General features: G+C 46.2%; 1 protein-coding gene across 4 annotated transcripts in view; it reads right to left on the bottom strand.

Moving 5' to 3' along the window:
• LOC115087338 (zinc finger protein 182-like) overlaps positions 1-14,433 on the bottom strand; it is a 118,653-nt gene that overhangs the window by 74,412 nt on the left and 29,808 nt on the right. For all 4 annotated transcript variants that reach the window (XM_029594430.1, XM_029594432.1, XM_029594431.1 and 1 more), the window contains 3 exons: positions 8,738-8,849; positions 3,316-3,426; positions 3,046-3,159 (listed from right to left, as the gene is read on the bottom strand). In XM_029594430.1, coding sequence (XP_029450290.1) covers positions 3,046-3,159; positions 3,316-3,426; positions 8,738-8,849 — 337 coding nt within the window. The remainder of the gene's footprint in view (positions 1-3,045; positions 3,160-3,315; positions 3,427-8,737; positions 8,850-14,433) is intronic.

The raw sequence follows: 14,433 nt of genomic DNA, 5'->3' as shown, positions 1-14,433 counted from the left end.
GATCAACCGGGAAACTCTCGGGTCACTTCGCCCAACAAGGACCTGACCCAGCCAAATGAAAGGGAACAGATTTAACAATCGTGGTAATAGCAACCAAAAAGGAGGTTGCCCAAACACCAGGACAGCTGTCTCTCCGAAACTTACTGCAGTATAGGGTGAGACTCTGGACTGATCCTTGGTACTACAGGAACGAAAATTATCGAAGGTAAGACCTAATTTTCTTTTCCCTGTACGTACCGGATCAGTCTAGACTCCTGGGATGTACCAGAGCTCACTTCTTGGGGTGGGAAACAGAGAGGCCCGCTCTCAACATGGCTGCTCCGAAGTTACTCTCCCTGGAGCCCAGTACGTGCAGACGATAATGGCGAGCGAACGTGTGCAACGATTTCCAGGTGGCTGCCCTACAGATCTCTACCCGGGAGATCTGATGGCACTCCGCCCAGGAAGCCGCCTGCGAACGCGTGGAATGCGCTTTCAGCTCCAAAGGAAGGGGGTCGACCAGTCAGGAGGTGCGCAGAATTTATAGATTCCTTCAACCAGCGTGATATGGTTGTCTTAGACGCCATATTGCCCTTATTGGGACCCTTCCAAAGTACAAAAAGGTGATCCGAGACTCGGAAACCATTAGTGACCTCGAGATAGCGTATGAGGACCCTATGCATATCCAACTTCTTCAATTCCTTGGAGGGTTTATCCGAACCTTCGAGATGTACGAACGCTGGAAGTTCCGACTGATTCAGATGAAAAGCGGATACTACCTTGGGAAGGAACGAGGGGACAGTCCGGAGACTAACGCCCGACTCAGAGATCCGCAAAAAGGGTTCCCGACAAGATAGGGCCTGAAGCTCAGAGACTCTCCTAGCCGAGGTGATTGCCATCAAAAATACGACTTTCAAAGTCAGATCCTTCAGAGTGGCTCCCTTCAGGGGTTCGAATGGGGGCGAACACAATGCCTTGAGAACCAAATTTAAATTCCAGGAAGGATATGGTACAGTAACCGATGGACGCAGATGTGTTGCCCCCTTCAGGAAATGGACCAGATCAGGGTGAGATGCCAACAGCCCCCCATCCACCGAACCACGCAAGGACCCAAGGGCCGCCACCTGTACTCGCAAAGAGCTACAAAGATAGCCCCTTAGCTAAGCCCTCCTGGAGAAAAGCCAAGATATCGGGAATAGTCGCCCGAGTAGGCCGGATCGCCCGAGACACACACCATGACTCAAAAACTTTCCACACACGCATATATGATAGCGAAGTCGAAACCTTGTGCGACTGCAAGAGGGTGGCCACCACCGCATCTGAATAAACTTTGCCTTTCAGACAGCGCCTCTCAAAAGCCATGCCGTTAGATAAAAGCATCTACCCTCATTGAAACAGACGGGGCCCTGATGAAGAAGATTTGGTAACACCGAGAGCCGGAGTGGCGCTTCCAATGACAGGTTGATGAGATCCGCGAACCACAGCCTCAGAGGCCACTCTGGAGCCACCAGAATGACCTCTGTGGGATGACCCTCTATGCGACGAAGGACCTTGCCTAAAAGAGGCCACGGAGGGAAAACATATAGTAGAATTGATGTCAGCCAAGGCAGCACCAGGGCATCCACCCCCTCCGCTCCTGGTTCCCTGCGCCGGGCGAAGAAGCGGGGCGCTTTGGCATTCTGAAAGGTCACCATCAGATCCATGGCCGGCTGTCCCCACCCGTTGCAGATGAGCTGAAAGGCGTCGTCCGCCAGTTCCCACTCTCCTGGGTCCAGTTGACGACGACTCAGAAAATCCGCGTGAATGTTGTCTACCCCTGCAATATGAGACGCAGCGATGTGGAGAAGGTGCCTCTCCACCCACTGTATTAGGAGCTGGGCTTCTAAGGCTACCGGGAGACTCCGAGTCCCCCCCTGCCGATTGATATAGGCCACGGTGGTCGCATTGTCGGACAGAACTCTGACCGATTTCCCCTAGACCAGGGGTAAGAAACACCCTTAAAGCCAGACACACCGCTCTGGGTCTCCAAAACGATTGATCGACCAGCGTGACTCGGTCGGGGACCAGCGACCCTGCACAGACTGCCGTAAGCATACAGCCCCCCCAGCCGGAGAGGCTCACGTCTGTGGTGACACTGTCCATTCCAGGGCCACAATCGAGACTCCCTGTAGAAGATTGTCCGGCTGTAACCACCAACTCAGACTGGAACGTGCCGCGGCCGTCAGAGGTAACGGAAGCTGGAACTGCTCGGAGACCGGACGCCAGCGGGACAGTAACGCCGACTGCAAGGGACGCATGTGCGCAAAAGCCCACGGAACCAATTCCAGCGTAGAGGCCACGGACCCAATCAACTGAAGGTAGTCCCATACGGTCGGTGGCTGCATCTTCAGAAGGGCCGTAACCTGTCCTCGTAACTTGCGACAGCGGTCCACTGAGAGGAAATCACCTTCCACTAATTTGCATAACAACACTGAGGCATTATTTGTAATCCCTTCCTCTTGCAACCTCTCTCAATAGAGGTTCATTGTGCTAAAGTGCAATCATTTTAACAAAAGCATTATCATTAATGCATTTTAGCAGGTTATTCTATTTTAGTTCATATTGAATATTATAACACAAACATAACTTGGACTAATGCAAAAAAAATTAATGAGCTAAATCATAAGCAAAATCATGCAGATCGGCTCGATAATAAAAATATATTACCGCAGATGATTTTGTTTAAAGTAATTTTCAAAAGCCCACCAGAAATGCCAAAATGGAACTACATCTTACCTAGGTAGACTTAATTTATGCCTTCATATCTAAATCAGCCATACTGCCCTCATCAGGCATACAGCCTCTTCCCCCTCCTGGCAGTAATGCAAAGAATCCAGCCCTCATGAAACTTCCTGATGAAGGGCCTTGCTGGTGTGCCCCCCACCCCGCTCTATCAGATACTCCATACAAAGCAGGAAAACAAACAACTGGGGTTAAGGAAGAGGATGACTACCTAGTGCCCCACTAACCCCCAAAATGGTACTGAATGACTTTAGAAAATATCTACAATAGGATTTTTATACTTGCTTGCTACAGGAGGGTGAATCGGTTCAGTCGCCTCTGATTCAGGAGGATCCATGAAGGACAAATCTTCCTCTTGTTTAACGTTCAGTGAGAACACAGATGTCACAATCGGAAGGCCTGTGATGAGAAAACAAACCATGTCTAGAAGGATTCACTGAGGGCCTGCTAACAACATATTAGGAATAGATTTTAATATCCAAATGTTTGATATTAATGACCCATTTCCTGTAATCTGAAAGTGCAAAGTACTTTAAACCCAGGATATTTACTTACTCATGGAGGGGTCATTCATGGTTTCTTTTCCCTCCCACTCACAGTGTTGAGTGAAATATTTCTCTTCCTTTTTAATCTTGAATATTACATCAGGATTAACAACTGGATAACCTGTCAATAAAAAAAGCAAAAATTTCATTTTAAATGAATATTTAAGGAATCCCCAGGGGTTTCACTTGTTTCCTGTTCTGATGGAGCACTATGATCGTGTACATAGAGAAGTGTATATATCTTTGAGTGTAAATTAGCCTGACAAAGCATGGCGAGAAGAGACATTTGCAGCCTGTCACTGGATTAAGATTAAACCTTGAAAGTTTTCTAGTACAGTCATTTCTATTCATGACCCTCCTAAGTGGAAGCATTGCCAAGTGTCATCTCTGCAATTAGGTGCCTTCCTAGGAAGAATATATCATGTCTTCTTAAGGTCCTGGGATATAAATAAACTATATATAAAGGCCCAAGAGAGGGGAAAATTGGTTCTAGCCTGCTAATTTTTGTTCCTGGAATCCAGCAGATCAGTCCAGATGCATGGGTTTAGCCTCCCAACCAGCAGATGGAGACAGAGAAGAAAAGCTTTATTGACACTGCTACTTAACCTAGTGTGCTACCTGCAGTCCCTCAGTATGACCTGTACCCAAGCCAAGATGAGATTAACTGTGAACACTAACTTCAAGCCCACCTCTTAAACCAAGCAGGAGGAAGGTGGAGCCCTTTGAACTGGAGCTCTTTCGACAGGTATGGGTGATCGAACTTTCCAACCAGCAACCAACTCTGAATTATTTATAAACTGAAAACAAGAGTGGGCTTTCCAGAATTGGCAGAGTTCTGGAATGATCTAGATTATTCCAGGAACAAAAATTAGCAGGTAAGAAATAATTTTCCTTTCCTGTTCCTATCCCAGATCAGTCCAGGCTCATAGGATGTACGCAAGCTCCCCTAAACTGGGTGGAAATGTGACAGACCTGCTCGCAGTACAGAGTCACCAAAACCAGTGGATTCCAATGCCCAGATCTTCAGCAAGTAATGTTTGGTGAAAGTGTGTAGTGAAGCCCAAGTAGCTGCCTGACAGACCTCTTGTGGGAAAACTAGCTGACACCTGGCCCATGAGGTTGCTTGTGTCCTAGTAATATGGGCTAACAATCCCTCAGGAACCAGTTGATCCCTGCAAACGTATGCCGATCCATTTGCCACCTTCAGCCACCATGCAATAGTAACCTTGGAAACCTCACTCCCTTTCTTTGGTCCATCCCATAGAATGACCAGGAGATCCGACCTCTGAAAAATGTTGGTAACCTTGAGATACCTCAACAATTCCCAACATACTTCTAACAGATGAAGCTCATTCACATGTGACATTGCAGAATCCAAATTTGGAATAGTGAGAAGCTTCACTGTTTTGCTGAGGTGAAAGACTGAGGCTACTTTCGGCAGAAAGGAAGGCAGCATGTGCAATGAAATGCCCACCTCCAAAATCTGAAGAAAAGGGTTCCTACACAATAAGGCCTGAAGTTCTGAAATCCTTCTGGCCGAACAAATAACCACCAGAAAGACTACTTTCAAAGTGAGATCTTTTAGCAATGTCCTCTTCAAAAGTTCAAACAGAGCACCACAGTACACCTACAGCACCAGATTAAGGTTCCATAAGGGACACACCTTTCTCACTGTGGGACGCAAATGCTTTACCTCATGAAAAAAATGAACCTTGTCCACATGTGAAGCCAGGGACACCACATGTACCTTACCATGAAAACAGCCTAAGGCCACCACCTGCACTCAGAGGGAAGTCCCTTCACCAGACCCCTTTGCAAAAAATGTCAAAATATGTGAAACTGAAGCTTAAGTAAGCTCAACACTCTTCTCAAGACATCACTTTTCGAAAACTCTGTACACCCTAATATAAGCCAAGGAAGTGGAAGGTCGTCAAGCTTGCAGCAAGGTGGTAATGACCTCCATGGAATATGGCTTCCATCTCAAACAATTCCTTTCAAAAGCTAGGCTCAGAGACAGAAGCAATCTGCCTGATCCAAGAGATTGGTGCCTGTTGAAGCAATCCAGAACTATAGCAGTTGTCCACTGCCCAAATTTACCAGATCTGTAAATCACAGTCAACGTGGCATTCCAGAGCCATGCGAACCACCTTGCTCAGGTGTCTCCCTATGCATTGTAACAATCTTCCCACCAGGATCCATGGAAGGAAAACATATAGAAAGATCCCTGGCTGCCACAGTAGAACCAGAGTGTTGATTTCATCTGCAACTGAAACGCCATCAAATCCATCTGGAGAACACCTCACCTAGCACAAATGAGGACCATCACTTCCTCTGTCAGCTTCCACTCTTTTGGGTAAAACCCCTGCCGACTGAGAAAATCTACCTGTACGTTGTCCACCCTGGCAATTTGAGATGCCACCAGAGCAGTCAGGTTTTGCTTCGCCCACTGCTGTTGCATTGACCAAAAGGATTCTCACTGTCCACTCATGCAATAGAAGAAGCAAACACCATAATCTCTCAAAAGCTTGAGTCTCCCATTAAGTGACAGACCCTAAAGTTTTCTCTGCTGACCATCGGCCTTGCACAGTCTGCCCCTGATAGATGGCTCCACATTCTGTCAGACTGGCATCGGTGGTCACTACCACCTAATTCAGAATCTATAACTCCTCACCCAACTCCAAATGGGCTTGAGAAAGCCACTGGGAGAGACTGGACTGGGACGACTCCTGCAGGCGCAGCTGAAGTGGATTGGATTGTTTCGCACTTGGCGCTGAAGGTGCATAGGAAGTCTAGGCAGGCTTTTCATACTGGACGAGCCAATTCTAATGCATAGCCCTCTCTAATGACTGTTAGGATCCACTGGTCCATTATAATGATGACCCACTCCTCATAAAAGAGAGCAAACTGCCCTCCTCTTACTTCTGGAGAGGAGTGGACCAACCATATCCCATTGTGTGCCTTCACTTTCTCCAACTCCTTGGCCAGTGCTCTCCTCGGTGGGTGTATGCGATGTCCGAAAGGATTGCGACCTATCCACCCCTGGCTCTGAGATGAGGCCTTCTACTGGGGTGGTAACATGACGCATTTCTGACTTTTGCCTTCTTGGAAAATGTATTTCTTTCCCTTTGGGTGTACCCTCAGGCAATTTGTGCCCCTGGGCCTTGCCCAAGTACTTTACCAACTGTTTCAGGTCCTTGCCAAGCAAGAGTTCACCTTTAAAGGGAAGATTTTCCTACTGCAACTTGGAGCAGGTATTGCTCGACCAAGTGCACAATCCCAGAAGCCGCCTTGTCAATCTCACCAACCTCACATTCTGGGCAGACATGCGCAGCAAGTCATCCAAGGCATTTGCAACAGAGGCTACCCTAGCCTCCAGTCACTCCATCTGCTTGGCCAGAAGAAAGGTCCCTGACCCCTTCACGTGTATCTGTTGAACACAACATAAGCAAGCCCACACCATGAAACCACTGCACACCGCTGCACATATAACAAGCACTGAGACCTCTATCTTTTTCTTAAAATGTATCTCTATCTTCCGGTCTTGTGCATCCTTCAGCGCTGCCGAACTAGCCACCAGAATGGTACCATCACTCTACCAATTTTCAGCCTGGCTTCCGGAGTATCCCACTCCCAAACTACTAGCTTCTTAACAGTGCAATGGAAGGAAACGGCTTTTGCCAGACCCCAGATCAACTCCCACATGTTCCAAACTCCTCCCGGACCTAGTTCAACACCTGGGGAATCAATGGGGACATCACCTCATCCTGTAAAGCCGAATCACTCCTGCGGAGGCTCCTGCAAGTCATCTCCCTCAACCCCAAACTGACTAAACTCTCTGATACTCTACGTGCCTTATTTCTATGCAGAAGGCTGTTAGGGTAGGGACAAGCAAATAAGGTGTATGCCTTATAAGCACAAAATTTGCTGAAAAAGCCTCCCCTGCATCAGAGAAGAGTCCCCTCAGCTTTCTCCGAATCCTCCGGAGTACTGTTGAGGACCGCCACAGCAGGGAATAATGGCAGCAGAAACAAAGGGGCCTTTCCCCTTCATTTCCTGCACTGTGAGAGATGGCTCTAAAATGGCCACCATTCCCACGCTGCCAGGCAGAAGCTGCTGTACGGGAGGATTTCCTGCCCACGTCAGTCGTCCCAGTTGACTATGAACGGCCTTCCTCTCCATATGCGCAACTCTTGCACAACCCCGTTGTGTTTAAGTGCACCATTTTGGTCCGAGCAGGCATGGCAGCATTTCCCATGCTCAGCAGTCACTGACATGTACACCTAAGATGGACACACTACTCGGTCTTAGAGAGATTCACCCCCATAGAGGTAAATGCCGACTTCAGCCTGTGCACCTAAAGTGGACACGCCCCAGCCTATGCAGTCCAAGTCAAACACGCTATCAAGCCTCAGAGGGCTTCATCCCCGTGAAGATAAGCGCTGACCCCTGCCTGTACATCCACGTTACCTGGGCTGAGTAGGATTTCCCCAAAACGGCTTGTGATAGTAAGAACTGGACCTCGAACATCCTCGCAGCCAATGCTCAAGTCTCTACCCACGATCCTAGCCACGTCCAGTTTGTGCATCCATACTACCCAGACTGAGCAGAATTCCCCTGAAATGGCTTGTGGCAATAAGAACCAGACCCTGGCCATTCCAGCAGCCAATGCCTCAAGCTTCTACTTGCAGCCCTAGCCACATCATTCTCCTTCACAACCACCTTCTTTCTCAGAGGGGGAAAACAAGGATACCAGGCTACAGGCTTTCAGACTCCTCATTGTCCACGGGCCTAGACAAAGACAGGGTCACCAACCCCTCTGCTCGCCCTGCTCTACCTGGGGGATGGTCCTATTTCTTTTTTTTTTTTTTTTTTTTTAAATCTCCAGGCTGCAGGTTTTGCACCTCTACAACCTGTTGGAGCAGAGAAATACTGAGGGATTGCAGATGGCACACTAGGGAGCTGGTTGGGAGGCAAAACCCATGCATCTGGATTTTTCTGGCATATAAAAAGGGACTAGTTATCACCTAGAGGAGCTCCATGTTATACAATATAGTTACCTAGTGTTCGCACAAACTGTAGTTCTCAGGTGGTAAATCAGATAGCAAATTTTCCCTCCTGTTTCCCTTTAACAGCTTTTGTTGTAGACAAAAGAGACAAAGGCTTCAGCTAACCTTGTCTGAAGCATCTAGTTTAACATACAGAAGTTTTAACCTTACAGAACAGAGCTGAATCTTCTTGGAGGTCTGATGTCTTTCACTGGGCTCTGGACATCAACAACAGCTCATTTTAGACTTGGAATGGCATCAAAAGCCAGGAATTACATTTTTAGTGTCCATGGGACCTGCCCCTGGAATCTTTCTAGCCCTGGTCAAATGGTAACTCCAGTTTTGCAATTAGTGATAGATAACAGAAAAGTCATAAGTCATATTTACCTTTTGATACAAGGATGCCGTGAATCTCCTTGATGACTTTCTTGAACAGCTCCTTCCACCATTTTCCCAGACTGTTCCACTCCTTTTCCAAGAAATAAGTAGCGACCAATGCCTGAAAAAACAAATAGGATACATTCAGCACCTCTCTTTCCAGCTTCACTGTAATGTTTGTACAATAATCTGTGTTATATGGCCTCTTGGTTATTTTTGCTATTGCATGGTTCAGAGAGTCTCATGAACGGAATACAGCCTTAACGGGCTATAACTTGTTCACAAAGGATAGAGATGATAGTAATGGGGGAAGAGTAGCTCATTATGTAAAAAAAAAACCCCCAACATCTGAGCAACTGAAATGCAGGGCACATGAGGTAAGAAAAAAGCATTGTGGGCTGTCATGACACTTCCATTTACATTGGTGTGGTCTACAGGCCTCCAAAGAAGACAGAAGAACTGGATGGAGATCTGGCTGAAGACATCCAAAATGTGGGAAGGAAGGGAAAAAAAAAAAAAAAGTGTTGCTTGTTGGAGATTTTAACCTGCTTGATGTGGATTAGAGTAGCCCTGCCGCAGAATCTGCAAGAAGTAGAGAGACTGTGGATGCCCTTCAAGGGTCTTTGCTCAGACAAATGGTTATGGAAACCCATGAGGGGAGGAGTGTTACTGGACTTGGTACTCACAAATGGAGATAGTATCTCTAATATCCAGACTGGTGCCCATCTGGGAACCAGTGATCATCAGACAGTATGGTTTGTATAACATTCAAGAGGGAGGGAAGTCATGTGAAGATCAAAGTCTTTGGTAAAATAGCAACCTACTTTGAGGCAGAGCTAGAAGGCTGGAATAGGTGAAGTGGATCAACACTGGACCAAATTAAAAGGAGCCATAAAAAAGGCAACAAACCTTTATGTAAACAAAGTAAATAAAAGAGCTGGGTGATATAATAAAGGCAAAAAATAAATCAGCATTCAAAAAGTATAAAGAAGCTCAAAAAGTGGAACACAGGGAAGAATACCTGGTGAAGCTGAAGGAAACAAGAAAAGAAATCAGGGTAGTGAAAATTCAAGTGGAAGAAAAGATCACCAAAGTGGTAGAGTGTGGTGAAAAGCATTTTTCAGATATATCAGAGAAAGGAGGAAGGACAGAGGTGGCTTTGTAAGGTTAAAAAGGATTCAAGGAGTAAGATGTGGAGAAAGATGAAGAAATAGCAGAAATATTAAGCAAATGGTTATGGAACCCATGAGGGGGGATGTTCACTAAGGAAGGCATTGGGGAAGGACTGTTGATAGTTTGCAAATTTGCAAGAGTACAAAGAGTGGGGTAGATCATTCCTATATACACAAAAGAATGTTTGGGTGGAACTAGCAAAACTGAAAGTGGACAAGTCCATGAGACTGGATGAGATACATCCCAGGATACTTAGGGAGATCCAAGAAGTTCTGAAAGGTCCGCTGAAGGGCCTTGAAGACTGGAGTAGTGCCACACGATTGGACTTGTGGCAGTTGTGGTCCCACTTCACAAAAGTGGTAGTAGGGAGGAGGGCTGGAAACTATATGCCAGGTAGCCTTACCTCCATATTAGGAGTTGCCACCCAGGAAAAGATCTAGGCATCATAGTGGATAGCACATTGAAATCGTCGGCTCAGTGTGCTGCGGCAGTCAAAAAAGCAAACAGAATGTTAGGAATTATTAAGAAGGGAATGGCAAATAAAATAGTAAATGTGATAATACCTCTGTATTGCTTGATTGTGAGACTGTACCTAGCGTACTGTGTGCAATTCTGGTCACCGCATGTTAAAAAAAAGATAAAAGTAGCACTGGAGAAGGCACAGAGAAGGGTGACCAAAATGTTAAAGGGGGTGGAATGGCTTCCCTATGAAGAAAGGCCGAAGAGGTTAGGGCTATTCAACTTGGAGAAGAGTCAGATGAGGGGGGATATGATAGAGGTCTATAAAATCATGAGAGGACTGGAATGGATACATTTGAATCAGTCATTTACTCTTTCAAATGACAGAAAGACAAGGGGAAACTCCATGAAGTTAGCAAGAAGTACATTTAAAACAAATCAGAGAAAATTATTTTCACTCAATGCACAATTAAGTTCTGGAATTTGTTGCCGAAGGATATGGTTAGGGCAGTTAGTGTATTTAGGTTTAAAAAAGCTTTGGATAGGTTCCTGGAGGAGAGGTCCATAAACTGTTATTAATCAAGCTGACTTAGGGAATAGCCACTGCTATTACTGGCATTAGTAGTATGGGATCTATTTAATGTTTGGGTAATTGCCAGGGTACTTGTAACCTGGATTGGCCACTGTTGAAAACAGGATGCTGAGCTTGATGAAGCCTCATTCTGACCAGTATGGCAACCTCTTATGTTCTTATGAATACTAAGGAGATAGTGAATATGTGCATATGAGAATGGTTCAATATGGTTCTTAACTGCTAATTGGCATTCACGGAATCCTGACAGACAAGTCTATAGAAGTGGAGGCAGAGACCAAAAGCTCATCATTTAGCCCCTTTCACCATACAAGGGTCCAATGCTGACTCAGTTTCTCAGTATCCTATGCCAAAGCTAAAAAAAAAAAAAAAAAAAAGCAGCCAAAGACAATTGTTAGTTTTGGTTTCCAAATCCCCATCATGACTAAAACTTGATACCATCACCGATATTCATTCCCTGGTATCTATCAAAGGAGCAAGAATTCCTACTCCATGCTCACGATTAGGATTGCTGCTTTCCATGTGGACAACAACGTACTTGCCATTGGCTTTCTGAGGATAAGGATCCCTTCCAACTCAAAGAAAGATATTAGACACAAACAACATACTGTAGATATGCCCTGTCTTTCTGACACTTCTTTGTGCTGTATTCCTGTATTTCTGTGTTAGACACAGAATGCAGAGGACCCTGACTACATGCTGGAATGCAGCCAGCCAACACCCCAGACCCATTAGCTGATTGGTCTAATACATTCTCAAATGAAATGCACTGCACTTATCTAGAATCAACACTCTACATATGTTCTGATTGGTCAGTATGAAAGGAATAAAAGGTTATGCACATTACTGGAACTTTGGGGTGACTGGGTAATTATGCAGTTGTATGGACGGGTCGCGCCCCCCCCCCCCCCGGAATAAACTGTTTCCTTGTGCATTGTTCCGGTCTCTGTCTATGTCCCTCTTGTTTCTGTCTTTCCCTAATAAAGTCTCCAGTTACCTATTGCTGCTGTACTTTCTTTAGAATAAACAATACATTTGCTCATTTCTATGTGTATGTCAAACTATATACTTGCATACATATATATGTACATATATGCCTGCACCCAGCTCTTTTTTTTTTTTTAAACCCATGTTTTCATCCTGAGGTTCGGCTATACACTGGTCTGTCAGGACTCCAGGAAAGCTAATTAGCAGGTAAGAACCAAATTGAACCTTCCTGATCATCCTGCCAAACTAATCTATACAAGTGGGATGTACCAAAGCTGTACTTATCCTGGATGGGAGTAATTTACACCTACTTCCAAGACTCCAGGGTTAATACTGTGCCCTTCTCCTGAAGGTTCAGCCTCAAATGTTCTTTAATGTATGCAGAAATGTCCCTGTATCCACCCTGCAAGATTTCTGCTGGGTACACTAATTTATACTATCCCCAAGATGATACCTGGGCCTACACAGAGAGGCCCAGGTATCGGGACATTGGCTCAGGACATTGGCTGTACCTTCAATATACCTGTTCCCACAACTGCTTACTTAATACAGTGCACAATTGCTTCAGTAGAGGCCCCTTGCCCTCTGTGGGTCCCTGTGACTGACATCCAAGACTGTTTGCTTTCTTGTACTCTTTGTGACTTCTCACTATCGCCTAAGAGCCTTATGCACCTCTAGTGCTCTGAACTCCCGCTTCTGACTTTGACCTTCTGTTTTTCTAAAGCCCAATAATGAAATCTCTTGATTTACGAGAAACCACTGTTCCTGAAATAAAATGGTTCACGATGGGCACCTCTTTTCCTTTAAAATTTTCTAAGTTACCAGGGAGGCGATTTCCAGATGTTACCCTATAACAACTGCAAAGAGAGTGATTGCCAATTCCTTCCTAAGTAAGTCCACCTCTAAGTTGAGGAGGCCTGATCTAGATTCCTCAGAAAGCAATCTGAGAGGGAGTGAGGTAGCATTCATTCCAATGTCTTTTTCGGCAAGCCAGACTGAGCCTACCCTTGTAATCCTTGTGCATCTGACCTTCCTCCCAATCTCCCTTGGGGGAAAGACACCATTGAAAGCCTGGATTCCTTGACCAGAAATATATCTCTTGTAAGCTGACCTCGCAGAGGCTCCAAACTGTACGCTTTGTTGTGTAGTAGTCCCCTTTTGCACTACCAGCGGCCATGACACCTGTTATTGACTATCCTACTTATGTAGTCTGCTTCTCTTAAAGTCATAGATCTTCTAGGGAAGAATTACTTGGCTATGTTGAAAAATCCGCCCTTTGGTACACCTCCTAGACCAAGATCAGGGATTATATGGGCTTCTGGCTACTCTATCCTAAGAAGGCTGGATGCCACTTATGGCCTTCCCAGGACATTTGAATCCCCAGGTTCCTGTTTTTCCTTTTTGACCTTGCTTGTCTAAGACTTAGGGGCAGATTTTCAAGGATGTACATGCAGAGAGGGGTTACGCGCACCAGGCCTACTTTCAAAAGGCCTGGTGGCGCGCGTAAAGCCCTGGGACACTTATACGTCCTGGGGCTTGAAAAAAGGAGCGGGTCCAGGGGCGGGGCCTCCAGGCACAGCGGCCTTTTGTTGCTGCGCCTGGGATCGCGTGCCAGCTATTGGCCGGCGCGAGCAACTTGCGCCTGCCCAAGGCAGGCGTAACTGGTTAAGATACATTTTTTAGGAGGGGTTTAGCTTAGGGCTGGGTGCGGAAGAGTTAGGGGAAGGGAAGGTGGGGTGGGGCGTAGGGAACGGAGGAAGGCAGTACGGCTTGGCACGCGCAAGGTGCACAATTGTGTACCCCCTTGCGCAAGCCGACCCCTGATTTTATAACATGCGCGCAAGCTATACATGCATGTTATAAAATCGGGCGTACATTTGTGCATGCTGGGTTGCGCGCACAAACGTACACCGTACGCATATGTTTTAAAATCTGCCGCTTAATGAGGTTAACCCAAAACCCCTATGATAGCGCATTACCTGACCCTTAGTAGGGCAAAGGCTATTTCTGCCAGACCTTACGTTTCCAGTTCTGCATCTTGTCAACTCCAAGCACCTCATATGTAGAATGATGTTGGCCCTATGAATTGCTATCAGCTGTTGTGGTAGATGTGGGCCCCAACGACATAGGATAATGTGGGAGAGAGGTTCTGGAAGCCAAATTTAGGATTTTAGGTAGGAAGCTGAAATCCAGAACCTCCAGGGTGGCATTCTCTGAAATGCTTCCTGTTCCACACGCAGGTCACCAGAGGCAGGCAGAGCTCCAGAGTTTCAATGCGTGGATGAGACAATGGTGCAGGGAAGAGGGATTCAGTTCTGTAAGGAACTGGGGAAACTTTTGGGGAAGAGGGAGACTTTTCCAGAAGGATGTGCTCCACCTTAACCAGAGTGGAACCAAGCTGCTGGCACTAACTTTTAAAAAGGAGATAGAGCAGCTTTTAAACTAGAACAAGGGGGAAAGCCGACAGTCACTCAGCAGTGCATGGTTCGGAGAA

The sequence above is a fragment of the Rhinatrema bivittatum genome, chromosome 3 (genome assembly GCF_901001135.1).
Source record: "Rhinatrema bivittatum chromosome 3, aRhiBiv1.1, whole genome shotgun sequence".
Lineage (NCBI taxonomy): Eukaryota > Metazoa > Chordata > Amphibia > Gymnophiona > Rhinatrematidae > Rhinatrema > Rhinatrema bivittatum.
This window is presented reverse-complemented; position numbering and strand designations above follow the sequence as displayed.